The sequence below is a fragment of the Leuresthes tenuis genome, unplaced genomic scaffold (genome assembly GCF_036924035.1).
Source record: "Leuresthes tenuis unplaced genomic scaffold, fLeuTen1.0.hap1 SCAF_20, whole genome shotgun sequence".
NCBI classification, from domain to species: Eukaryota; Metazoa; Chordata; class Actinopteri; order Atheriniformes; family Atherinopsidae; genus Leuresthes; species Leuresthes tenuis.
In genome coordinates this window covers 10,279,588-10,305,014 of record NW_027325374.1, presented here as the reverse complement: position 1 = coordinate 10,305,014, position 25,427 = coordinate 10,279,588, and the positions used below count along the sequence as shown (strand labels likewise).

The window sequence follows — 25,427 nt, the reverse complement described above, 5'->3', positions numbered from 1 at the left end:
AGCATCATCCATAGTTGTGCATAAAAGGATGATGCTCAATTAAAAATGAAAGTGTTGTTTAACAAATTATATAATGTAAAAACAGATTGGTGTCAACAAGTAGACAAAAGCAATTATAAGACTAGCTCAAAAATAAATACATTTCACCAAGCACTGAAGATGGACATCATTTAAATCTCTGAGAAAACCTGAGAATAGAGTATGAGCTAAAGAGTAAGAAAGCATTTGTAATATAATACCTTTCTACTGTTTTACCAGCCCTAATGCTAATTATTCAGACAATATACTGAACTCCTGAAGCAGAAAAAAAGATAGTCTCAGAAAATGTGATGATTTGAGTAACTCATACATAAAAGAATGTGTCAAAGTATATGCTTGCAAATTTCCAAGTAAACATGGTTTCCACCCACCCAAAGGTTTTGGAGTTCAGTCATCCTTCTTAGTATTACTTAATAGGTGGCTGCACAGTGAAATGCAATCATGTTCAGAGCCATTAGTCAGAGACAAGCAGACCAGCATCAGGCCTTGTTACACTTCCTACAGCCTGTCCAGAGCTCTGCAGCTAACCTCATAACACTATAATAACATGTCCGCTTCACTTAGAAGCTAATGCGGCAAACGAAATCCAGGGAAGACATTTCTGTTCCACTGCATTTCAGAGATGTTAAGCAACAGGTAGAAAATCTCTCCATTACATATTTGTGAATTGCAGACTGCAGTGCATTTTGTTATTATGAAATAGATAAACATTGACAGTCATTTTACTCTGTGAACCAAACCCCAGAAACTTTGAGAGAATACGTCACGCAATTTGAAAAACAATCTCATCAGAAAGGCTTGGAAGCAGAGCCCCAGGGGAAATGAAGTCAAATCTCACTTTTGAATCCCCATAAAGAGATCAGGGTGAGCGGATCAGACAAAAATTACATTTGACTTGTCAGTCAGCAGCCCTATGTATTACAGCAGCTGCTGTATTTACGGTATGAAATATAGCCTTTAGGTGTCAAGTCTCATGGTGGTAAACTGGCAGCAATAACACAGCTTCCTGGTTACCTGAATAACTCTTAGACAGATGCATTAAATGAAGGCTCAGAAAGGTTAATAAGTAAGACTGCATCATCTGCATTCTGGCCATAGAAATAAAAAAAAGTAGTTGCATCTGTCCCCTTAACACGCTTAATATTTACTGACACAAATCAAAATAATAGCAAAAACTTTTTTTGAAATTAAAACCACTTTGAAAAAAAGCCAGGTTAAGTCAAGAACAGCACTACTGAATAAAGAATATTCTAATTTCTTATTCATGGTAGAAATTAAATAGTAATAGAAAGTAAATATATCCCTTTATTTCAATGAAACACCTATTTGTAAAATGTCTAATGGCTGATCTGTACGAGAAATACCATCGACATGCGACAGCATGTACCATCAACAGGCAAAGAAGCATCTAGGTTTTGTATATCTGTGCAGGGTAGGCGAAAGGGGAGGGCTGGCACATGTGCAGGTGTTAATCTGTACATGTGCATCTCGCAACAGGCAGAAACACACCCTTTAAAAAAGTGTGACTGCACAAACAATAAGAACATTATTGGCCTGCTTCTTGTTGAAATCTTGGTGTAGATGGAGGCTCTGTGCATCAGGCGTTCTTGTTAAGCTCCCATTTTTCACTGATATATCAACGCTACCAAGCTCACTTACCTTAATTTGTACATCTCACAGAAAATACTACTTCATACTATATACAATTGTGTATAAAAACATTGTGGAGAACTAAACACTTTGAAATAATGCTAATAATGATTTACTGACAACAGTGTTATTAATCCATGACTAAAACAACTTGACGGAAAACTTGACCCGATGCATTTATGTGGCGGTGCATTTTTCCTGTTTTAATGAATTAGGTGACACAGGCTGTGCTCAGGGAAGTCATAGTCATTAAGTAGTCTTAATTGGCGTCATGCTGTTTTTCCTCAGCTCTTTAATGACCAAGTTTAAAAATATACACTAAAAACACATTAACCATGATACTTCCAATGCCACTAAAAGCAGGGTTCAAAGATTAATCATTTGTGACTCATGACACTGTCCAATTATTCTTTGAAAGGGTGCCATGGCGGATTTCATCTTAAGGTCACATACCGGAAGATGCCTTCAGAGCGACACTGAAGCGCTGGGTTTTTGACATTTATAGTGTTGCAACTATCAAGCGTACACCTGGGGCCAGATGCATAAACGGTATAAAACTACGTATTCTTGCTCTTAAACTGGCATTTTATATAGAAAGAAAGTGCACTGACAACGTGCACACCTTGCACATTTTTCAGACCATGTGTACACACTTTTAAGTAATGTAGCACTGAGATGAGGGGGAAACGAAAAGGAGGCCACATCATTTTCTATAAAACAAAACACAATATAACAGAGATTGCAGAGTACGGCAGTTTTCCCATTTCAGTTTCTCAGAAAGTTTTTACAAAAACACTCATTTACACTAATAGTGGTGGTTATAAATGACCGCAGCCTTGCGTCATGTGTAATGGAAGATCTCAATAATGAGACTTTAAAACATCAATATCTAACTTTCTTGAGCAAGATTGTATCATAGGCTTCTACTGGGGTGTTTAAGAAATTGTAAGTAAAATGTTTTTCTGTCGGAATAAAATTAGTTTTTCATTCAGTGCCAAGAGACAACTTGTTGCTGCCACCTTTGTACCTCTTATTGATTATGGTGAACGCCTCTGCCAGCTGTCTACAGATGTGGGACATCATTGAGGCTCATAACAGGCGGTAAACCCCTTACTCACAGTTGCATTTTGAACTTTCTGGTTAACCGATCATCATTATCCATACAAAAGACTTTTCCATTGGTGTAATTTCATTTAGAAATCCATCCTTGGTCTAATGCCAACACATTTATCTTCTTACATGTCACACAGACAGAGCAGCTCCTAAAAAGGCATTTCTTATGAAGCCGTCTAGTTTGATAATATTACAGAACTTAGGAAAATAGAGAAATTGAAAAGTTGTTCCCATTTTAATACTTTCTTGTGCTTTTGACTCGTTGCTTTTTATTTAAATGTTGTATGTGCTGTATTGACAAATATTCATTTATAACTGATTTGCAAAATGATATGTTTGAAACAGGCCTCTCTTGAGAATGAGACCGTTTCAATGAGATCATCTGTATAAATAAAAGGTTAAATAAACACAAATTATGTCTCAATACGCAAATAACAAGTTAGGGGAGTGTTCTCTTCAATTCATGACTAAAAATGGGAGAGGAAATCATATTTGTGCAGAACTGATATATATCTATATATATATATATATCTATATATATATATATATATAGATATATATATATTTGTAAGAAAAACATACATTAATGGTTCAGATTTATAAATCTGGTGAAATTCTTTAGACTCTTTTCTTAAGAGTTGTATCTAAGAGTTAACTACACATCAAGACTGTAAATCAATCTTCTCCAGAACTTCATCTATATGAAATTAAGATGTATGAGATGCAATTTTTATAACACCAAGCACCAGAAAAGCACATGCAGTCATTACAGGCCTTCTCCTCTGAGTCACTTTGATCAGTTGTCTGTGTCTCCAAATTTAGGTTTTCATCATCTCAACTAAATCAAGTCCTGCAGACACCAGAGGTCATCGATCAAGGCTGTGAGCCTATTCTCAGGCTCATTTCTCAAAGGGCAAGCACATTAAAGTTGAATACAACATGTAGCTCCAGCCACTATTTCACCAAAAGTGTATCAATTATTTAAATATATATTAATATAAATCAGATAATAATGAACTACGGCCATCTTGGATCTGGTAAAACTTCCCAAAATATCTGAAGCTTCTAACTAATGTCATCTGCGTCACATAAAGGCAAATATCCAAGTTCTTCCAAACAATGCCACAGAGTTTGACTAATGATGAATATTGATGTGAATGCATAAACAAGCGGGGAGGAAAACCGACTCAACAGATGCTGCGTGGAATTCAAAGGATGAATTTGGACTCTCGTTGCATATTACTTATCATAAACTACAGTTTTTGCAGCTATAAGACACTAAAATGCAGCTTGGAAAAAATAAAAAAATAAAAATCTGTGAAAATCAGATATTTTTTCTTTTTCAAATAAACAATGAGGAAAAACTTGCTCCTATATTTAAAATATATGTAAAAGAAGAAAACCCATCAAGTGCATCTTTTAAAGCGGCAGGCTATGGCGCAGTTGTAAATCAGAGACCTCCAAAAACACCCTCCAAATACCCAGAACCAAGCTCCACACAATGGGTGATCGGGCCTTTTCCTCTGCAGCTCCGAGGCTGTGGAACACCCCCCCCCCCCGACCATCTGAGGGCCCCACAGACTGCAGAGGCTTTTAAACGTGACCTAAAAACTCACCTTTTTAAGAAAGCTTACTGCTAAAATATCTTTTATATACCACTTTGAGATTGTTAGCACTTTAAGATTTTTAAATATAAAGTGCAATACAAATAAATGTATCATTACCCGTTGGATCCCAGATGGAGCGATCACAGCCAAGTTGCAGCATGCGGCTTCAATTATGCAATATATGTTGCTAATAATTGTTTAACCCATTACACGGACAATTTAATAAGCATAACAGGGAAAATATTTCCTCTCTTTACAAAGAGGAGTGACAAACCGTAGAGGAGAGAATTCTGTCAAAGGACACAGGATTTATCCATTTAATTATGTTGCCTTCATGTGCAATGCTGATGTTTGTGTGTTGCATTCAAGCCTACTTGTACGTCAGATGAACTCTAACTCGCACCAAATCACGAGCACTCGTCTCATAATTACAATATTTCAAACAGCACTTAAAGCAGCACAAGAGCAACTCTTCATCTAAATTCTCCAATCACGGGCCTTGCAAACACACCCCACCCCATGCTACTGACACATCTAAGAACACTGAGTCACCGCCAGAAGGTGCACATGGCAAACTGGACGTGCATGACAAACTCTTCAAATACCTTTATATACAAAAATAATAAATAATAAAAATCATCCAAAGGTTATTTAACCTACAAAAACAACACACTCATCTGAACATATAACTGAAAATGTTTTAAATCGGTATAGTTAATAACATAATACTAACATCAGCATGTCAAAATGAATGCAGTGCCATAACACTGATGTGCTTTATGCCACAAAATAATACGGTAAATGTGAACAAGAGGCACACATGTTCACCATGCAAGTGATGCAAAGGGTATTTCAGTTGATTACAATAACATTATAGGGATGCTCTAAGTGAAAACACCATCACGTTTTAACAAATTAATAGCTATTAAATCAAAAGTAGGATACATGTTTATGTACACAAGATACAGTGCAACCACCATGCTTCACTGTGTGGGGGAAATATCATTTTTATCTGACAGCCAAAAAGTTCAATTTTAGCCTCATCTTCTTCCATGTGTAATGGGATCCTCCAACATACATTTTGGTTGTCCTTTTTGTAAGTTTTTCTGGCCAGTCTTCTGCAAAGCCCAGCTTTGTGGAGTATACAGCTTATAATGGTCCGAAGAACATATAGAGCAGGCTCCTCTTCAGGGGCTTTGTAGCAAAGGTGTGGCTACATACACATGCACCATTTTTTTTCTTCAACTATCCATCTATTCTTTTATTCACTGTATTATTTTTACATACAATTCCCAATAAAGTCCATTATAATTAAAGGATGCAATGCAATGCAAAAAAAAAACCTGGTGGGTGAATATTTTTGCTTTTGGAAAAACAATCATGTTTACGGCAAGAGAAACCTCAAAAATTCCAAAAGCTTAACTTAGATGGATTCATTGAGGAGAGAGGTCTCCGATAATGTAAGAGATTAGTTAGCTTAAATACCAGTAAAAGCTATCTATGGTAAATATTCTTTACAATGGAAAACATATGACCAACATCAAGCACATCACATTTACTTGCCAACCCATACTTGGTTAACCATAAGAGGCCAACACAAGCGAAACGTTCCCGTCTAAAGGAAAGCATTCACATCATCTCACTGTAGCCTGACATTAATCAAATTTATTGCCAACATAAGGGTTTAAACAATATATCCTTTAGGGGGCTTAATTGCTTGTAACTAATGTCACAGAAATCCATTTAATAGTTGTTCAGATAAATTACTTTAAACCAAAGATATAGGCCTCACTGTGGTGTTGACTGAGAAGTTATGCAAAATTTTAATAATTCAACTTGAGAGGAGCATGAACCTTTGTAGCGAATTTCATCACAACCCATCTAAGCGTGATTTAAGAGCAGCATGGTGGACTGACTGTCCCACACTACCGTCTCTTGGCTGTGATAAAATCCTTGGTCATTAACAGACCTCTCTGCACCAACGACTGATCTAGTTTTGAACGCAAGGCCTTTGTTGTGGGCTCTCAAACCTCCAGCAGCTCCAACACTGAGTGAAAAAAGAAAGGCAATCCTTCAATGAAACTCGCACACTGAGCGCGCAACATGACTGACAAGCTGCCACTGGTCTTCATCCTCCCATTGAGAATATGGTGCCATTTACACTGGATGCAATTTCTTTCTTTCTACTGGTCTCATAATAGCAGCCATATATCAGAGTCCCTCAAATAACGAGTTTTATCGATTACCATTAGACTGAGAAAACAGTTTCAGTTTCAGTGGCATAAGAGCTGTCAGAACAGAGCAAAACTGGACACAGTGAGCAGCAAACGCACCACATGGGAAAACGAGCTGAAGACCAGAAAAGGAGGAAACGGATTATCAACTCACATCTTTGAACAATTCACTGAAAGCTCCATGTTTGGGCTGCTAATTACATGCACAGACTGGGGGGGGGAGGGAGGTGTTCCTCCAACACAACCTGCCACATCTCACAGCCAAGACAACTGCATTACTGAGAGAGGTTTACTCTTATAATGAAATCCTTAGCTTGCTTGTTGCTTAGCAACAAAAACACTGATTCATATGGCACATACTGTATGCACCTGACACTGCATCTCTGACTCTTTGGAGGATGGCTGTTTCTTGGATGAGAAATGGAGAATGAGAAGAAGACAAGACAAAGGTATGAAATGAATGCCAGGGGAGCGGAAGGCAGAGAGGGGGAGATTGGAAGTGAAAGGACAACTCGTCTCTGGCCGACTCCCACATTTTTGGCACAACAGGTTGGTGGCGCTCACCAGCTCCATTTGGCAGAATCAGAACAGAAACACAGAACTGACTGCTCTCTTTTTTACCCCCCCCCCCCTCCACACAGGAACACTGTAGAAATGAGCAACCCCATTCTGACTTATCTTCACGATCATGACTGTTCCATGTCTGCATATCTCCAAGAGTTGAAAGCAGAACGATTCTTTTGTAACAACCAAAATGGCATGCAGGGATACAATCAACTCATCGCTTAAGTAATTAAGTTTTTAAAAAATGGCAAACACGTGTTGGCTCGCGCTGTTGAAATGAAAAGACTTACTGTTTTCCTTGTGTCGTGGATACTAAACATAACTGTTGGGCTCAGAACTCTTTCATTTTCTGTGCTTTCCAACATTTCAACAACATTGTTTTGACTAAATACGCTGTAAACGAGTAGATTAATCACTGATGAAAGAAATTGTTTGCCAAAGTTCTATTTATAACCAGTTTGAAGGCACAGAAATTAGACAAAAAGGGCCACCAGCCAGCAGGGTTCGTCACTTCTCCTGCTTTTTGTGTTCATTTCTTAGACAAAGAACTGCATATCCAGGACCTTAATGAGCCTATCAATATCTATCCTTCAGCATTAGAGAAAGGGTAGGAACTTTAGATTTAGTTTCAGCTCCACACTGACATTAAGAGAACCTCTGGTGTGAGAGAAAGGTAACAATGTCCAACACACAGCAGCTGTCCGGCTTCATGTGTCAGAGCAGATAATACTGACCTCAAGTCCCTGTTGATGAGAATGTCAAATTTAAGAAATTAGGCTAAGAAAAAGTTACAATCTCAGTTGACAGTTAGTCTGATGCTTTTTCGGACACAAGTTTCTCATAATTTGTGCATGAAACGACATTAGATGGGCTTTTACTTTACTGCACAAACTCTTCATTCACAATGCTAAAACTGATTAAGCAGCAGCAAGATGGCTTGCCAGAAAGTTTCCATTACTCTGGAGAATTCACACAAGGACCATTTATTTTTTGTAAATTAAGGACACATATATAACCACTGGCAGAAATGATGTAACCACCGCTCTTTGGGGATGTTGATTCAGTTGCCTTTTAAAGTATACCTAAAAAATTTTATTTGGCGCCATTTTTTTTGGCAAAGAGAGCCAATAGTGGAAACAATTGAAAGGATTACAAACGTCCTTCAAGTAGGTATCTTAACTCTGAGAGTAGCAAAAGACCAGTGAGCTGTGTCTAATATTTGGAGCAAGTAAGTATTATAGCAAGTAGCCTACCAACTCAATGGAAAGGTTGTTGGGGCGAAACATGCATGTTGATCAAGGACGCCAGAAAAGCAAGAAAAGAACATTGAATCAAATAGGTCTTTAAAAGTGGAAAATTAGTAGAAATAAGTATTGTAAAGTCAGCAAAGTCAAAAAAGTCAAAAAATCTGGTCACTGCTTTACTTGGCCAGGTTTTTGTATTTTTCTTAAGCGATTTCCACCTTTTTTGAACATCTTAAAGTGTAAACAGTTAGGTGCCAAACCATTGTAACATGGTTGAGTCATTTCTCAGATCAAGGTCTGACAACCCTACCTTATCCTAGCTCAAGAGCAAAATTGTTCCAACTCTATCGCACCTTTACTGCGTGTCACATTAAGCCAAGAATAGCGGAGTTCATTATACAGAGTCATACGCTGTGTTCTCTACAGACAAGGCCTTAGCACTGATTTAATTACAAGCTCATTTCCTAAATCAAACTGGCTGGACACGTTGTCACGCACTGGTTGTCAAACAAAAATGCCCCGTGATGTATTTCACTGAGTAGCTGTGCTTCAAAAGACCTACCTTCTTCTTGGCTTTACAGTGGCAGCACACCGTCCACAGATATTTCAGAGTTCTCCACAGGAGGATTATGAAAAGACCCCCAAAGAAAGTGACCATGGAGGAGGCGAGGAAAGCCCACCACATCCGCTGGGTAATGTTGTCACAGGGCACATCGGGAGAGAACGGGATGATCACACTCATCTTGGATATGTGGACTGACGGGTCCTGGTTGAATTTCTCCCGGTTTTTCGGCATTATCGACTTCTGGTCAACTGCCAGCCTTCAAGCAAACAATCAACTCAGCCGGGATTCAGGCGCATTGGGGAGCTTCAGCCAGCGCCCCCTGATGCCCCAGCGGCTCACGCATGTTTGGTCATCCACCTTTCGCTCCTCACCGGCTCATATGGCTTCACTACAGGAAAGGACAGGAAAGTTGGCTCGAACGCATGCACGCGAGATAGTTTTAAAAAAAATTAAATAATAAAAACTTATTTTTTTTAAAAATCAAGCTATTGGTCGTGCGCCTCACGATGCGCGTTCGCGATAGGAATTGCGCGTCATCCGTTGGATGTGTACGTAAAAATTACATTTTGTGCAACCTCATCAAAAGGAGTAATTCTTATTGAGGTCCCGGCGGATAAAACTCGCAAGGTTATTAAAATGATTACACCACAGAGACGTTCGTCCTCGCCAGTCGATGGACTCACTCACTCCTCCACCTTGTTTGAAGGCGCAGCTTTCAGAAGGTCCGCTTCGCACCGCACACTGTTGAATACGCTCCTCACATTAAAGCTCGCATATCCAATTTAAACGTCCGATATAGAAATAACGTATTTAAGATGGAAATGGTCGTTTCCTGCTGATTATTCTCGTTCTCCGGCTCCAGCGGCCGCTTGTCATATCCATTTGTTGGAGGATGGCATCGCAGATTTACAGGTAGCGGGGGAGGAGCCATCAACAGCAGACGTAAATGCTTCTGGTTATTTATAGGGGACGCTTTATCAATGCTTTTTTATGACTAACTTTGTGGGAACAGTCATCCCCTTCTGAAACTTCTGCAGACGTCTTCGTGTTCTGAAGTTATCTTTTTTTCAACCCTGGTCCTTCTACGACTATCCAGCCAACTGCTTTTAACGCCCTTACCCGCGTCCTAAAAGCTATGATATCAGAAAGGCAACGGTAAGATTTAAACTGCACATAGAAATGTCTTTTTTTCGCAGCAGAGGAAATTAAGATATTTTTATTCGTGTTATTTTGACATGCGTCCAAGCATTAAAGAAAAACATTCCCCTTAAAGTCTGAACCCACCATTCAGCATCATGTTTCACGTTTTACATTGAAACAGTAAAAACATCACGTGTGATCTTTGGATTATAAATGCTGAGACATGTTTAATAGGTCAGTGAAAACTGGTTTCTATGTAGAATGGACGGCTACAGTGATGTGGTAAAGGGATAAAACATCTTCCTCACTTACTCACCAGCAGTGGTCCATTCCTCCCCCTGCTGGACGAATGGCGCTTTGCTCGTTGAAGCACAAGTCCAACTGGTGTTTTATGAGAGTTGGACTTATGATGGTTTAAAAAAAACATGACTATTTTAAAAGAAAACAAACACCTTGCAATTAATTTAACTGTACTTTCTTTTTAATATTATGGAGAAATTTTAACCTTCATATAGAGCAGAACTGATGAAATGTGCCAGCGTGTATCAAGAGGTATTCAAGAGGATACGTTTAAATAACAGCCAACCATGAACCAGAAACAAAAACATCCCTTCTTAAAAGATTCATTTGACAATGTGGTGCTAAGCTGGCAGTCAGAGTGAAACACAAGCAGGGTCAAACTGGTGAAACATGTAACCCTACTGCTCGATTTATAATGAAAGTTATGACGTTAACATATCCGAGAAGGACAAGTAAGCTTAGCTTGGCACAATATTTTGTTTGAGAACTGAAATGAAAAAGATGCCTTCGAACAACAAAATATAGACAGCGACAAAATGTGAAGGAAAGTCAATTTTCCCATATATAAATAAGGACATTAACTGGAAAATATCCTTCCTATCATCTAACAACTACATTCGTATAACAAAATGTTCATATGCAATAGTTTTCACTTGATTAGATAAATTAATTGGCAGGAAAATGCATATAAATAGAGCAGGAAAGGTCAATTCTAAATCTTCATTTCAAGAACACGGTATTCTGTTTGCACTGGCGCAGACTTGCTGTGGTCCGACATATTCATGAGACAAAGAGGGATTAAAGGAGTGCTACTAGATATGAGGGAGAGTAAAATATTCAAGTATCAAATACTAGTGTAAACAAATCTATATATGGTACAGTACATCACTAATGTAGTGGGAATATTGCATGATCATCATCAGTGCTGATATTGCTGCAAGTGAAACTGTATCGGACGTTAACCAAGGCGTCGACTGTGTACCGATTTATTGTGTATACAGTATGTAAGTAAGAGAAAGCATGTGTGTGAGTGATGTGGTGAGACGTTCTATGGTGCTCCATCTGGAATCCACAGGACTTTATTCTGTTCCTGCTCCACGATGGTTGTGATCTGAGTGCAAATGTAGGAGACGCTGCCTCCTTGGACAACACCTGCAACACAGGAGAGGGGGGGGGGAGTATTTACATGGGGAGCGTTAAGTCAGAGGTTTTATCCAAATAAACAGGGCTGCAACTATCATTTTTTACTCAATGTTTGGTTCTTTTTTTCTTTTTCTTCAATTACCACAAAATTAGTAAATGTCAGAAAATTACAACAAATTTATACCAGCTTCTAAACTTTCATTATGAGCTACAGCCAATTAGAATTCTCTAAACAGATCAGTATCACATGTGATCAATAACAGACAGAAGGACAAAGGAAGTGATTTCCACCATCTTCACTGACCACCTTAATTATATAAAGAGAATACAAACAAATCTAGAATATAGTGCAGCATCATTTTGGACAGAGGCAAAGACAAACTAAAGTTTATGGAATATATAAGTAGCAGCCTTCTGGAAGATTCCACAAACAGCAGATTAGGGGTGACAGGTGTGGGTGTCAGGACTGGGTATAAAAGGAGCACCCACCAAAGGTTTCTTTCTAAGCAAAAATAGGTCATGGCTCACCGCTGTGTCAGAGAATCATCAACGAGTTCAGAAAAATATTTCTCACAGCAAGAGTTGAAAGAACTTCTACATCTACCAAGCGCAATATTGTAAAAAGAAATTCAAGCAGAGATCTCAATGCGTAAATACCTTTTCTGGAAACTACGGATTGATGTGTGAGACTATGAGAAACCATCATACCGCCATGATTACATGGGATGACACCTGAGAGTCTGCATCCAGAAATGTAACCTGAAACACGAGTTCTCTGGACTCAAGCTCATCTGAGATGGACAGAAAGACAGTGGATACATACTCTGAGTCCAAATTTCAGCTGCTTCTGGAGAAAAAAATGACACCTGGTTCAACAAACCAAAGATGAGGAGGATCATCCGGGTTGTTATCAGTTAAAGGTACGGGGTTGTATTAGTCTCTATGGTGAAGTTGTGCATGTGTGAAGGAAAAGGAAAGCATTGGAATTTTGTAGAGAAATGTCACAATAAGGGCAACATCTTTTCCCAACAGGTCTGTGGTCATTCTGACAGGATAACACCAGACCTCAGTCTGCAGGACTTCATGAACTGGTGAACACACAGTGTGTGTGCTTGACTGGACTGCTTGCAGTCTACATACAACTTCTATTGAAAGTGTGTCGAGTATCATGAGGAGACTCAGACAGCTAAGACCATGGATTAGTAGCCTCAGTTCCCAAGTTAATAAAAAGTGCAATTATAAGGAGCGATGGTGTAACAACTGTAATAACCTCTCTATCCAAACTTTTTTTTAGTGTTCTTGGCAAAACATTTTCATTTGAGGTTTTCATTTTCTAAATACATAATAAAAAAAAAAAGTTGATGAATGAAGACAGAAAATCATGTCCTTTGTTCTTCTGCAAGTTAAATAAAGGTTAAAACAAATTGGAAAAAAAAAAAATCACAAACTCTCATTTTATTTTTCTGGAAATAGGCGTTTATAGCACAGATATGTGCTCAACTCCACAACAACCCTAAAGTTCTCATCACTGCACTTGTTCATTCCCTTAAGTCGCCTCCTTTTATATGGCCATTAATCAGTTGGACAGTTTGAGTCACACCGTCTGCTGCCCCAGAAACGAAAACTTTAACTCTTATCTGAGAGAGAACACGAACAATGTGCTCCACAATCCTCAGATAACTTCCAGATTATATAGAGAAAAACAGCGGAAAATTGGGTTTCACCAAAGACATGAAGCAAGAGACGGAGACATTTTTCACGACAAATAGTTTGTGGGACCAGCTTTGGTGAGCTACTTCATCAATAGGTTTGAGGTAATGAGACTAATGTTCACCCACAAACTTGACAGTGTGAAATGTGAAAATAAGTCATTTCAACCAACCTGTGAAGAAGCGGCTGTAGTCCTGCTCTATCTTCTGTGCTGCCTCAAACTGCTCCTTGGAATGTTTCTGTGAGAGTTTATCCCGCAGATACAAAGGGTCCTTCTGCTCTCTGAGGACACAACATGAGTAACGGGACACGTTTTATTGCTTAAAAACTGCACTGTGTGTTCTTCTACTTTTAGCTAATGCTCCAAGTAGATTACAATACACACTGTGAGGATGCTCTGTTGACCACCATTATTTGTTTGTTCCAAATATGCACAAAAGGATCCCAAAGGATCAAAACCTATGAAAAAGCCTTGAGCTTCTGTCAGCTACTGCAGCAGGCCGGGACCGGGAGGTGTGTTCAGACTGGGAGGCGTGTTCCATGCTGCTGTGAGTGTTTTGGCCACCCACACCACAAAGTGGAGCCACCAGCTCTGAGAGCCGCACCCCCGCCCTCCCAGGACAGCTGGCTCTCAGCTAATGACAGTGAAGGCTTAGCAGGACTCTGCCATGTTTGCCTGCTGCACCGTTTCATGGCTGTGTGGGCGTTTATGTGCGTGTGACCGGGAAAAGCCTGTTCCGGCCAGACCTGAGCGTGTCCTCATTTGTGCGTTTACTTGTACGCTTGTGTTTAAAAATACCACGCCGAGGGTTCGGCCGATCAAATCTTCCCATGCCATTACAAATGAAAAAGCAGAGGCATCACCATCAGCTGATAAAAACCCCGGCAGGTGGTGGAAGAGAGCTGGCTGTGGTTTCTGAACTAATGACACTGATCAAATCATTTCATCAATCAGGTTGGATATGCATAGTGAACAGAATTATAAATGCCACAAGACTTCCGAAGATAGTAATTTCCCATCCGTCTTAAGACGAAGAAAGACTGAGAGAATAATCTAGAGTAACGTTTACTGGATGGCGAACGGTCAGAAACTGACGACTACGTCTTCTTCATCAAAGTGTTCTTTAAAAACTAATGTCAAAGTATTTCAACACTAAATAGAAGGATTTATCCATTAGATGCAGCATATAGTTCAGATCTGTCAGATGTTAGGGAGTTAACAGCAGCAACAAAACAGAAAACTGACAAGTCTTGACATGTCTTCAGGCAAGAAAACAAACAAAAAAAAAAAATCTCTCAAACTAATATCTAAGAGGTATGGAATTACTCACTTTATCTGCTTGGCATTTTTGTAGCGAATGAATATGACGATTGGGTAGATGTGAACACTGTGAAGACGTTCAATGGCGTGAGGAGCAATGTCAAGTAAACAGTGACAGTCCTAAGAGAGAGCATGACAGCAAACAACTGCATGAGAAATGGGGGATGGTTCAAAGCAAAAAGTTGCTAAAGACAAGTCCTTTTATGCAGGAAAAAAAATTACAATGAACATAAAAATCATACAAAAAGCTACATTTTGTTTTAATGAGCTCAGGTTCAAACATTTAACACTCTTACCAACTGGCTGCGAGATATGAAGGCAGAGTAGTTCAAACAGGCTACTTTTCATGCAAAATGCTAAAAAAGGTCCTTTGGAAAACATACCAGGTTACCATGAGAGTTTATTCACATTACAAATTAAAATGCTTAAACTAAATGATTTTCTGATGAATTGTCCTTTAAATACATATAAAAAAAATACATAAAAAGGGTATGGCCGTTAACACACTGTGCTACACAGTTTAAGTAATTAAAAGACAATTGTTATTGACATTCAGGTCAAAAGACGCCACATTGATGGCATGAAGCAACGCAGATTGAGATTGATTTACCTTCTCGGTGATCTCTTTTATTGATGCAACAGTTGTCACGTCAAAATGGCCGCTTCTCCGTTTGTAGTCAATGAACACACAATCCTTAACTCCTCTCTCTATTGCCTGCTGAGATGCCTTCATGATTTCTAAAGTAAAGAAAATGTAAAATGAAGGATTGGTTTATGTCCAATTCTTACCTTCTCATTCTGGTATGATCGTTGTGTTCTTAATTGATTAGCTTTAGTGAAACCTCTCTCATGAGGCAACATAAACCTGATGGCCTCACGTAACACTACAGGCTTGTGTGTTCTGGCTCACCAGGCAGACACCGACAGAACTTGGCGGGAGCCTCCTTCACCAGCATGTCCTTACTGGCCTCCACTAAAGGTCCCAAAATCAGCACTGGTCTGGGGGACGAGCAGTCCACCTTCTGAACCCGCTGGTACATCAGGCTCACTCCATCTGAGCAGGAAACACAGAAATGCAATTTACTTCCAAATACACAAGACAGAGAAACAGCTGCAGTTAATAACCTGTTATGAATCCGTCATTCCCAGAAAGAATTCTGTGGAGCCAGGATGCTAATTATAGCAGCACCCTGATTCTGAACCACAAATGAGATACACGACACCTCTGGTGACAAATAATTTGGTGTTACGAGAGTAGAAAATACATCTGCATTCTCCATTTCTATCTGGTCACAAGCCTTATAAACCTAATGGGGGAATATACATTTATACTGGGACACAAAGGTGTTACCATTAAGTTCATATTCTAAACAAAAGGTCAAACATACATTTAATTTTTTCCCCATCAAATTTATCTAAACATCTGCAAAATAGCATTTTTAAAAAAAAATTTTAGATAAGGTAATAGGAATGCTGTAACGAGGTAGAATATTCTCAACACACAGCAAAATGACCTTTTATTTAAGATGAGTATTTTAGCCCTTTAAAACACATATATGCCCATTTTCCTTCTCTTTTATGACCAACTCTATGTATTTTCAAAGCAGGACCCTGTGGAACTCGAGCTTTTAGTACAAAAGTGTGTTTACAGCTCTTAGAGGCTCTGTGGATATGTGAACAGGCAAATGAAGTCACTTATGTACCCAGACGAAGCTGCTTGAGACGAGAAGTCTGAAAAGGTCTGGAGGCCCAAAGTAAGTGGACTAGACCATTTTGACCTACTCTAAACCCACAACTTTAACAAATTATGTTAAATTATCGTGTTTGTGACGCTGCTGCCTCAATAGAGGATGCCTCACCCTCAGTAATAGGCAGTGAATCTGTGCTTATGGCATCCAGAGCCATCAGGTCCTTCCCGTCTTTAGATCCGCTACGTTTGTGCTTCAACCGCCGGCGGAAGAATGACCTTCGAGCAGCAGCAGAGAGAGTCTTGCTGGTGCCGTTATCATCTTTCAGATCTGCCATGCCATGCCTTCTGTAGAACTCCTGGTCCATCCTAAGGAAGAAATTTCAGCAAGTTCACGTGAACTAAAATAGAGTCACACTCTGCTAATTTACATTTAAGCTTGATGATAAAAATTAAAACTTAAGTTTGTGGAAGTATTTCATTTAGATTCATGAAGTCTATATGAATAGATTGAAGAGATGACTGGAAATGATGTGACTGAGCTTTGATATTACCATTCCAACCAATAACAATCAAAGTAAGAGAAAAGGGGAATTACAGGTTGGACTTACATGTATTTACTTGGAATCTGACCCTTTTCTAGCTTCTGCGCATTCTCGTCAAGATGCCAGGCCGTCCAGAAGCCAAAATTACCATTTGGCAGCGTGTCCTCAACATACAGGATGTCATCCTTCTTAAAGCCCAGTTCCTGCTCTACTTCTGCCACCCGCTCATAAAGTGCTCTAAGAGAGGATGAAGGACATCACACGTTACATAAATGCATCCGTTGAGTTCTGGGGAAACATTGACAAAACAGATTCATGTTGCAGAGCAACATGAAGTGCCAACAATAGTTATGGTTGCAACATGTATACAAATCACCAAGCCCGTTAAATATTCTGAAACCTCTTGTTTTTTTTATAAACAGGATAGTCTTACTTTTGCATGTTCTGGTGTTGGAAATCTATCTACTTCTCTCCACTTTTTTAGTTGAATAAAGACTTGGCACACCTTATGAAAAATCCATCTCCAGGAGACTCCTTGATGTCATCAAGGCTGTCCACACAGTTCTGAACCTTGAATGTGATTGTTTCAGCTGGTTTCAACATTTCCAGGTAAGCGTCTTCCTTTGTTTTATTCTTCATGCTGATGCCATTGTACTGAATGAAAACAATTATTCAGGTGATGTACAGACAGAGTGCTTTTTCAACACTGAACAGTTCATCATTTTTGGAAACAAAGGAAATCAGACAATGTAGAAAAACAATGCACATCTACATACTTCCAGTATCAGGTCTCCAGGAAGCAAGCCATCAGGACTTTTAGCCGGGCTGTCATCATCCAGACTCTCCACAAAGATGCCATAAATGTTTCCCCCACAGATTTGAACACCCAGCTCTGCATGAACCCTCTTCAGCCTCACCTGCCGAGGTTCTGCTGCCCTGTGCATAATTGAGCCTGGAAGCCTGGAGAGAAAGCAGAATTTAAATTTCTCTGTCCCTTTACGTTAACTCCAACACAATGATTATTTACATCCCCAACATTAATTATTACAGGCTTTAATGATACAAAACTGATGCAAGTCAGTGGAAAAAAATAAGTATGTGGATATAAGTACAACCTGAAGGAGTTGTGAGGACTATTGGCAGGAGTGGTCTGTTTGGAGGGGGGCGTCATGGTGCCCTCGTCCTGCTCACTCAGCGAATCGACAGTGGAGTGATTATCTGGGGTCGTAGCTCTGCTGTCTTGGGGTGTTGGCTGGTTGCTGATGGACTCCATCCGAGAGCTAATGAGAACAGCAGAGTAGTTGAATATTTTCTAATTACTAATCAATGAACTGAAGACATTATTTCAACCTTAAAAAGACAATTCATCATTCACTGTAAAAAGTAAATATTTACCTTTGGTATCCATTAGCAGTAATATAACCCTCTACCATTTTTAATACATGAGCTGCAGTATGTCATTTTCTTGTGCCGTCTGTTGTGTACACTGTATTGTATGTAGAATGACCATCCCATTCATTTTCTAACGTCAGCCTAAATTAAAAGACGCTGGAATCATGTTTTCTGCTGCGATCCCTCTTACCCTGAATGAGAGTGATTCCCCAGCTGAAACATGTGAGGATTATACTGAGCCAGGATGGTGACTGTGTCACACTGTTGCCCAATCACCAGCCGCGCCTGCTGCTCGTTGGCGTTGCGAAGGTTGATTCCATTAAACTGAAAGCAGTATCGATTCATTAGAAACAGAAAGAAGTGATGAACCTTGATGTGTAGCTTAAGTGTGGTAATTGCTTTACCTCCAGCAGCTGGTCTCCATACTCTAAGCGAGCTTGATGAGCGATACTGCCTGCTGTCACTTTAGATACAAATACTCCGCCATTCTCTCCACTCACAATAGAGATCCCCAGTGGTTCTGCTCCTTTTTGTACCGTTACATTGCGTGGCTCCCCCAAGTATGGCCTTCGGGGGAAAAAAAGAGCATTAATTACATGTAAGGGCTGTTGTTATTATAGCTCCTTACACTCCTACACATGTTTCAATGCAATAAACAGGTCAAAATAAATAAATCTTGATTCGGTCCTCCAGGCAAAACTGTGGCATGTAGTCTCTTAACTTTAAAGACCCGTTTCAGGTCTTTGTGTTGCAGGAAGACACAATGACAACATAAGACCAGATTCACAACAGATTCCTCCACATTGTCCTCAAATTTCAAGTCTTTTTTTGCATTTATATTTATGTGCTCCAGTTTGTTGTCACAAAGTGAACTTCTTTGGCTTTCAAGAGCTGCTACAACGCAGAGCCCTAACGACAATTCAGAAGAGGCATGTTCAGCAACAATAACCTTGGCAGAGACCCATGAACCTTGGCAGGTTCTTGGTGACAATTTCAATTACTTTCATCCCTGCAGCCTTTGTAGTTGCTTAATGTAACTGTTTGACACAGTAAAACACTTGAAGGCAACTGCAGAGTAGCTATTTTTTATTAATTTATTTTAGATGGGGCAACAAGCTTACTTCTGAGGTCCATTAACAAAGGGCTAATAATTCTTTATAAAATGCCATATAACAAAATGACATTTTTACAGTCCGTACTTTGAATTACATCTGATAATTCCTTAAATGTGAAATACGATGCCAGCTCTTTGTTGGAAATGCTTTAACGATATTATACAGGAGTGTGGGATGCGCAGAGCGCATTTTCAAATCTGACTCAGTGTCATGAAATTAAACAAAATTAAATCCTTAATAAATTACAAGCAAAGAAAATCTGAGATGATGACATGAAGGGGTACACAACAATGTAATTACCGTATTTTCCGCACCATAAGGCGTACCTAAAAGCTTTACATTTTAACAAAAAAAAAAAACACAACTCGGCCTGCGCCATATAATCCGGTGCGCTTCAGGTGTGCACTGGATTCCAAAATTTGTCACAGATACCGCTATTTTGAATTTATCGCTCTCATACATTGGGAATGAATGGCAACTGGCCACTTCTGTCGCTCGCTTTGCGTTCGCTGTGAATCCAGGGTCAGACGGATCCCAGCCATTCACTCTGAATGGGACGAAGATTGTATCGAGCTTGTACTTAGCAATTAAATCGTGTCATACACTACGTGTGCTGGCACCGATAAACCAATCAGAGAACATTACGTAATACGCACGCCTTATAATCACGTGCGCCTCACGTATGGGTTAAGTACAGAAATGGACCCCATAATTGAGGGTGTGCTTTATAATCAGGTGAGCCGTATAGTGCGCAAAATACGGTATTCGGTTTATTAATCAATCAAATAACTCTTCTATTTGAAGCATGCAGAAAGATCTTGAGAATGATCTAAAAGTCATGCAAACAGTGCATGCAGTATCCGTTAGTTTGTGCTACAAGTAACCTGGAACAAACCTCAAGCTTCTCATAGAGAGGAACTTGGGCTTTACTGCCTGTGGACGTCTAACAGAGGAAGCGCAGTATGAGACACATCTGAGAAGCAGATGGAGAGAGGAAAGAGACAAAATGATCACCTGAAACTGGAGAGGAAGATTTCAGGTTATAATGATCAGAAGCACAGCCGACAGAGATAAAATTATAGAGTCTAACAGTGCGAGATGAAGTCTGACAGATTTGTTTACTGTGTTCAAAGCACTTAATCACAATGAACCAGACAGAAGTACAGACAAATGGTGGAAAACATGTCACGCTCTGCTGAGCGATGAGGGTATAAAGATGCGAACGGGGGGGGGGACTGGCTTACCCATCCCTTCGCCTGTCACCAACTGGAGCAGGGCTGACTGATATCCTGGGCTGGGTGGAAATGGAACATTGTGATTGGCTGCTAGAGAAAGACGATGTGTCCAGGTTGACAGGGGACATTGGAGGCGTCGGGCTGCTACACTCCGAATGTGAAAGAGAGCCTGGAATGGCAGAGGAGACAAATTGTCAGGTTGTTTACAGCTGTAGCATTCACTAAAGGTGATATAGCTTCCAAATTGAATAGTACCTTTGTCAGATCCAGTAGACCGAGAGTAACGGGTTGGAGGGATCTTAATGCGTTCCGTCCTAAACTGTAAAGTTCCAGAGGAGCCTAAGGAAAACAAACCGGATATCGGTCCAGGAATCCATTCACCCACATAAAAAGCATTTTTAAATCACTCAACTTCATGGGCATTGGCCATGTGGTTACTGGAATTACAGAGGAAATCGCAATCAGCATCAGTAGGTAATTAAACTGATTTTGTGCAGCTCCCTTGAGTCAAAAAATAATTCCCATAATTTATTTATTCACAGACACAATCGGATATTTCGGATTTGTAAAATTGGTGGGAGGTTCTCTTGAAGATGAGGTAGATCAACTACGACATATGCCGTGGAAAACAAAGTATTTGTTTTTAGTTTGCCATGTTGTGACATAGAAAACTTAAATTTCCAAGTTTGTAGGAGTCAGACCACCATTCAAATACAAAAGAAACACAGAGGACAGATGTGTAGCTCAAAGTGTGCAGAGTGCCTCGCTGCTTTCATATGAAGTGAAACTGATTACAGTCAGGTATGTGGGTCATTCAGGGTAACATTCACATCATTTGCATGGCCAAATATCACCATATGAAACATTTATCATCACAGGACATTCTAAACAAGTTATGATCGGCCCAAAATTGGCGTACTATACATACTCAGCCTAGCTCCTGAGGGCAAGGAGTTGGTGCTGTGTGGTGGCTGGCTGTACTTTTTCTCAGTCAAGTCTCCATTGCGCTTGTGGCTGAGGTCCAGACTGAGGCAACCTTGATGCTGGGGGCTAAAAGAGGAGAGGTCTATGTAAGTTAAATTATTCAACCCAGGTCAAGACAGAATTTTCTATATGCCATCTGTTTGTGAGATCTGGGTTAGGGTGCAGACTGTTGATTTGTACAAGCAGCATAACAGATTAAAGCCAATATGACAAGTCAAAATATCTGCAGTGAAAAGGCCTGTTAGTGTGAACAAAGAAAAATAAATGAGAGTCCAATGATAAATACAGTGACAAAACACCTTGTGTGTGAATGTGGGTGGATGCCTGAATTAGCTGCTGGAGGACAGTTGCTGCTCTGGATCTCATGACTCCAGGCTGTGTAGATTGGGTTCCTCATGACAGCTGTCACAGCAGGACATGGGGCTAAACCTCGTTGTGGTGTGTCTGGATAAAAAAAATTAAATAAACTACAGTGCGAGGTCGAAAATCAACTTCACAGACAGTTTGATTGAATGCAAACAAAACAAAAAGATATTTCCAAGACTTACGTGCTGCAATGCTACTGTAGCTTGGAGGTGCAAATGGCATGCTGTACCGATTGATTCTCAAAGGAGAGAAGCGTAACAAGTCCACCGGCTCTGGGGAGTCTTCATCATTAGAGAAACTTTGTGTCTGTAAGAGGCAAACCGTTACTAAGACCAAGCTTCATGTGACCACCTGTCCGCACATAAATGAATCCAATGCAAATATGCTAAATCTAATCATTTGCCACAGAAAAAACATCCAACTCTCAGAGCAATCATCCTGTTGGTCATGTTAGTTATTTTTTAGATTCATTCCAAAGAAACAAACTGGTTGATATGGCAGCTGTTTCACTTCCGAACAAGACTGGCAAGAAATTTAGGAAGGGAGGAAATTAAGCATGCAGCGTACTAGAAATGCATGCAATTAAAAACAGAATACCAGAGCATGAAAAGACAGTATCTCAGTTACCTGCATGGGAACAGGGATATGTAATGGAGTCACATTTCGCCTGAGGGCTGGAGCAGATTTTGGCCGGTACCGCCTCTTTTCCTGCACCTCTTTCCTGTGTCGATATCCCTCCTCCTGAGCGGGTTTTTTGAGGCTGCTCTTGGTCTCTGCTGAAGGAGCATCAGTGTGATAAACCTCCTTCCCCACCTCTCCCTCACCCTCAGGGCTTGTAGCTTGGGCAGGGGAGGCTGGTGGCGTGCTGGTGGTGATGGTGGAGTCGGACGCAGAGCTGTTCTGTTGCCGATGCTTAAACCTAAATGAGTCACTCCTGGCAGGTGGGGTGGGTGGTGTCTGAGCAGGTTCAGACATTGAGCTCTGCGGTGAGTGTTTAGGCTTTTGAGACAGAGACATGTAGTCCAGTTTAGGGGGTGGCTCAGGCCTCCTGAAAGCACTCGCATCAAAGATAGACTTCCTCTGTTTGGGCTTTTTGTAGATGGACAGTTGGGTGCACTCTGTAACAGAAGCTCCTGCAATGACTTTAGGCCATGTCCCTCCACCAGGCTTCACTGGGGAGCTCTGCACTCTGTCCACAGTTGACTGAGGTGAGCTAATGTCGGAGAGAACGGGGGTAAAGGTGAGGGGATGATGGTGGAGGTCCTGCCTCCGGTAGCAGAAGTCTGGGTGGGGTTCTGAAGGACTGTGTGAGGTGGAAAGGGAGCGGGAGTGCTGGGAGCTGGGAGAAAAGGTTGTATGGCAGGAATGAGCACCGTTGCTGCCGTTTTCTGAAGAGTGAGATGTATCCTTACATATTCCCTCTCCTCGACTGTCCGAGTTACAGCTGCAAACGTCAGTTTGAGTGGAGCAGTTGTGCTTAGAGCTCCTGCAGTTCCTGGTGTGGATCTCATTGGATTGGAGTCGCAAGCTCTTTTCTGAGTCTCTCAAAGTTTCAAATAAATTCTGTCCAGAACAGCTCTGTGGGAGGAACTGTCAAGGAAGGGTGTTAGAAATATGCATTTTACCATAATTGTTCAGAAACAAAGAAATGGGGGATAGTCTTTGTGAGCACACTAGCCACATGAAGCTGGCTTTTGTCCACTTTTTGTTTGAATGAGTTAAAGCATTAAACCATCAGCAGCTTCAGACAGACTACCTCATTAGAAATAATGACTTCAGATATTTCACTGTGATGTGACATTGAAGGTCTGAGGTATTCACCTTCATAAGGGAAATGCTGAGAGAGTTGGTGCAGTTCCTCAGTAGAGACTCACATTCAGACAGCGACTTGTTATCAAGTTCAATTCCATTGATCTGTGTGAGACAAGAAAAAAAAAAAAAAATTAAAATTGCAGGTATGAAAATCCAAGAGGTCATTGATTATGAATGGTCACAGTTGGGACATGCTCACATCTACTAAAAAAAAATTAAATCAAATGTGGATAATGGACATGGCTGTGTCCAAATTTCCCCATAGGGAAATATTCACTATGAAGATCGCCTAAATATTTTCTTTTTGAACCAAACCAAACTTAAGCTGCTTCTATCAGAACTTTGACAACTCATTTGCATGCTTGCTTCCTCTTGGTTAACATTTTCCAGAATACAGCAATTTAAGGATTTGTTTCCATGAAAAAAAAATTAAAAAATTATCATAATCAGAGACTTTCTGTGTGCCAGCAAAACAACATGCAGTAAACAGGAAATAACTGGGTGTGGGACTATGCTAGTGTATTTGCATGCTTGTGGTCATTAGAGGGCACTACAGCCCAATGGAAATGCCAGTAGCTACGTCTCTGCATTCAAGTTGCTCTTGTTGTGCAACTCAAGCTTTTGGCCAGCATACTCACAGCTAATAGTCGGTCACCAATAGTAAGATTACAGTCTCTGGCAGCTGGACTTCCTGGAGCCAATGTAGCAACAAACACTCCACTTTCCAAACCAATACCACTGTCTGAGAAGTATGACAGACAGTAGAAATCAAATTTACGTTCATTTTAAGAGAATTAAAAAACAACAAATGTAATTAGGTGAACAAGTTTTTATGTCAATATTTCAGCTCAAATATATTGATGAGATTACTACTGGTAGTTTATCAGTGGTAATCATTTAAAGTTTATTTCTTAAATGGAACTTGAAGCTGACCTTTATGTCCAGCCAAGTTGATCTGAATCGGAGTGACGAAACGTCCTCCGAGCGACTTCCTTCTTCGAACCACCATATTGATCACTCCCTCCCCGCTCATCACAGCTTTGATCACTTGTTTCCTGTCCTTATTGGCCAGGTCCACGTCATTAATTTTCAACAACCAATCGTTCACCCTGCACAGTGATGACAGAGTGAAATAATAAAGTTATCAAAATAAAACAATGATTCACAAAACCTTGAATCCTGAGTATGGGAGTGTCACATATCATTAGTACATCAAGTGAATTTTCAACTATATGGTTTGATGTCTGACCCAAAACTCAGAAATCAAATGGAAACAGAGCAATGGTAAAACTGGCCATTACCTTAATCTTCCTTCAGCAATACTTCCTTTATCCACCTTCGATACAAATATGCCACAATCTCCTGGTAAATAGGGATCATTTACCCCTTCAGCAATATCAAACCCAAGTGCTTTCAAATCCATGTCCTGAAAAAAAGCCAAAACATGATTGAAAACTAAGATTTTGGTTAAATGTGAAGACAATTTCAATCTCAAAGTAAACAAGTGGCTCTTACTCTGTGCTTTTCAAGCTCTACAACTTCTGTCTCCCATTCCATTGAGTCTGTGTCTATGGCTGAATCGTGTGAACTGTGAGCCATTAGCTGACGATATCTTGCTTCCTTCTCCAATTGGTCGTCCAACTTTTCTCTGTAAGAAACAC

The 25,427-nt window shown here is 40.1% G+C and overlaps 3 protein-coding genes across 11 annotated transcripts in view; all 3 read right to left on the bottom strand.

Moving 5' to 3' along the window:
- The window catches only part of LOC140278930 (calcium-activated potassium channel subunit alpha-1a-like), an 89,165-nt gene extending 79,219 nt beyond the window's left edge, over positions 1-9,946 (bottom strand). For 5 of the 8 annotated variants that reach the window (XM_072374048.1, XM_072374050.1, XM_072374052.1 and 2 more), the window contains exon 1: positions 9,014-9,945. In XM_072374048.1, coding sequence (XP_072230149.1) covers positions 9,014-9,247 — 234 coding nt within the window. In that variant the 5' untranslated portion in view covers positions 9,248-9,945. Of the gene's footprint in view, positions 1-9,013 lie in introns of all 8 variants that reach the window. The other 3 variants (XM_072374047.1, XM_072374049.1, XM_072374051.1) reach the window with 1 other exon arrangement.
- The window catches only part of ppifb (peptidylprolyl isomerase Fb), a 96,083-nt gene that overhangs the window by 27,281 nt on the left and 43,375 nt on the right, over positions 1-25,427 (bottom strand). The window lies entirely within an intron of this gene.
- The window catches only part of LOC140277903 (disks large homolog 5-like), a 29,660-nt gene continuing 14,852 nt past the window's right edge, over positions 10,620-25,427 (bottom strand). For both annotated transcript variants that reach the window (XM_072372725.1, XM_072372726.1), the window contains exons 11-33: positions 25,282-25,414; positions 25,068-25,192; positions 24,700-24,875; positions 24,405-24,508; positions 23,776-23,868; positions 22,582-23,544; positions 22,137-22,260; positions 21,888-22,032; positions 21,533-21,654; positions 20,860-20,943; positions 20,614-20,773; positions 18,659-18,821; positions 18,445-18,578; positions 17,978-18,142; positions 17,639-17,822; positions 17,368-17,516; positions 16,929-17,099; positions 16,490-16,686; positions 15,541-15,684; positions 15,241-15,368; positions 14,641-14,750; positions 13,482-13,591; positions 10,620-11,608 (exon numbers count right to left, since the gene is read on the bottom strand). In XM_072372725.1, the coding sequence (XP_072228826.1) occupies positions 11,505-11,608; positions 13,482-13,591; positions 14,641-14,750; positions 15,241-15,368; positions 15,541-15,684; positions 16,490-16,686; positions 16,929-17,099; positions 17,368-17,516; positions 17,639-17,822; positions 17,978-18,142; positions 18,445-18,578; positions 18,659-18,821; positions 20,614-20,773; positions 20,860-20,943; positions 21,533-21,654; positions 21,888-22,032; positions 22,137-22,260; positions 22,582-23,544; positions 23,776-23,868; positions 24,405-24,508; positions 24,700-24,875; positions 25,068-25,192; positions 25,282-25,414 (3,988 nt within the window). In that variant the 3' untranslated portion in view covers positions 10,620-11,504. The remainder of the gene's footprint in view (positions 11,609-13,481; positions 13,592-14,640; positions 14,751-15,240; positions 15,369-15,540; positions 15,685-16,489; positions 16,687-16,928; positions 17,100-17,367; positions 17,517-17,638; positions 17,823-17,977; positions 18,143-18,444; positions 18,579-18,658; positions 18,822-20,613; positions 20,774-20,859; positions 20,944-21,532; positions 21,655-21,887; positions 22,033-22,136; positions 22,261-22,581; positions 23,545-23,775; positions 23,869-24,404; positions 24,509-24,699; positions 24,876-25,067; positions 25,193-25,281; positions 25,415-25,427) is intronic.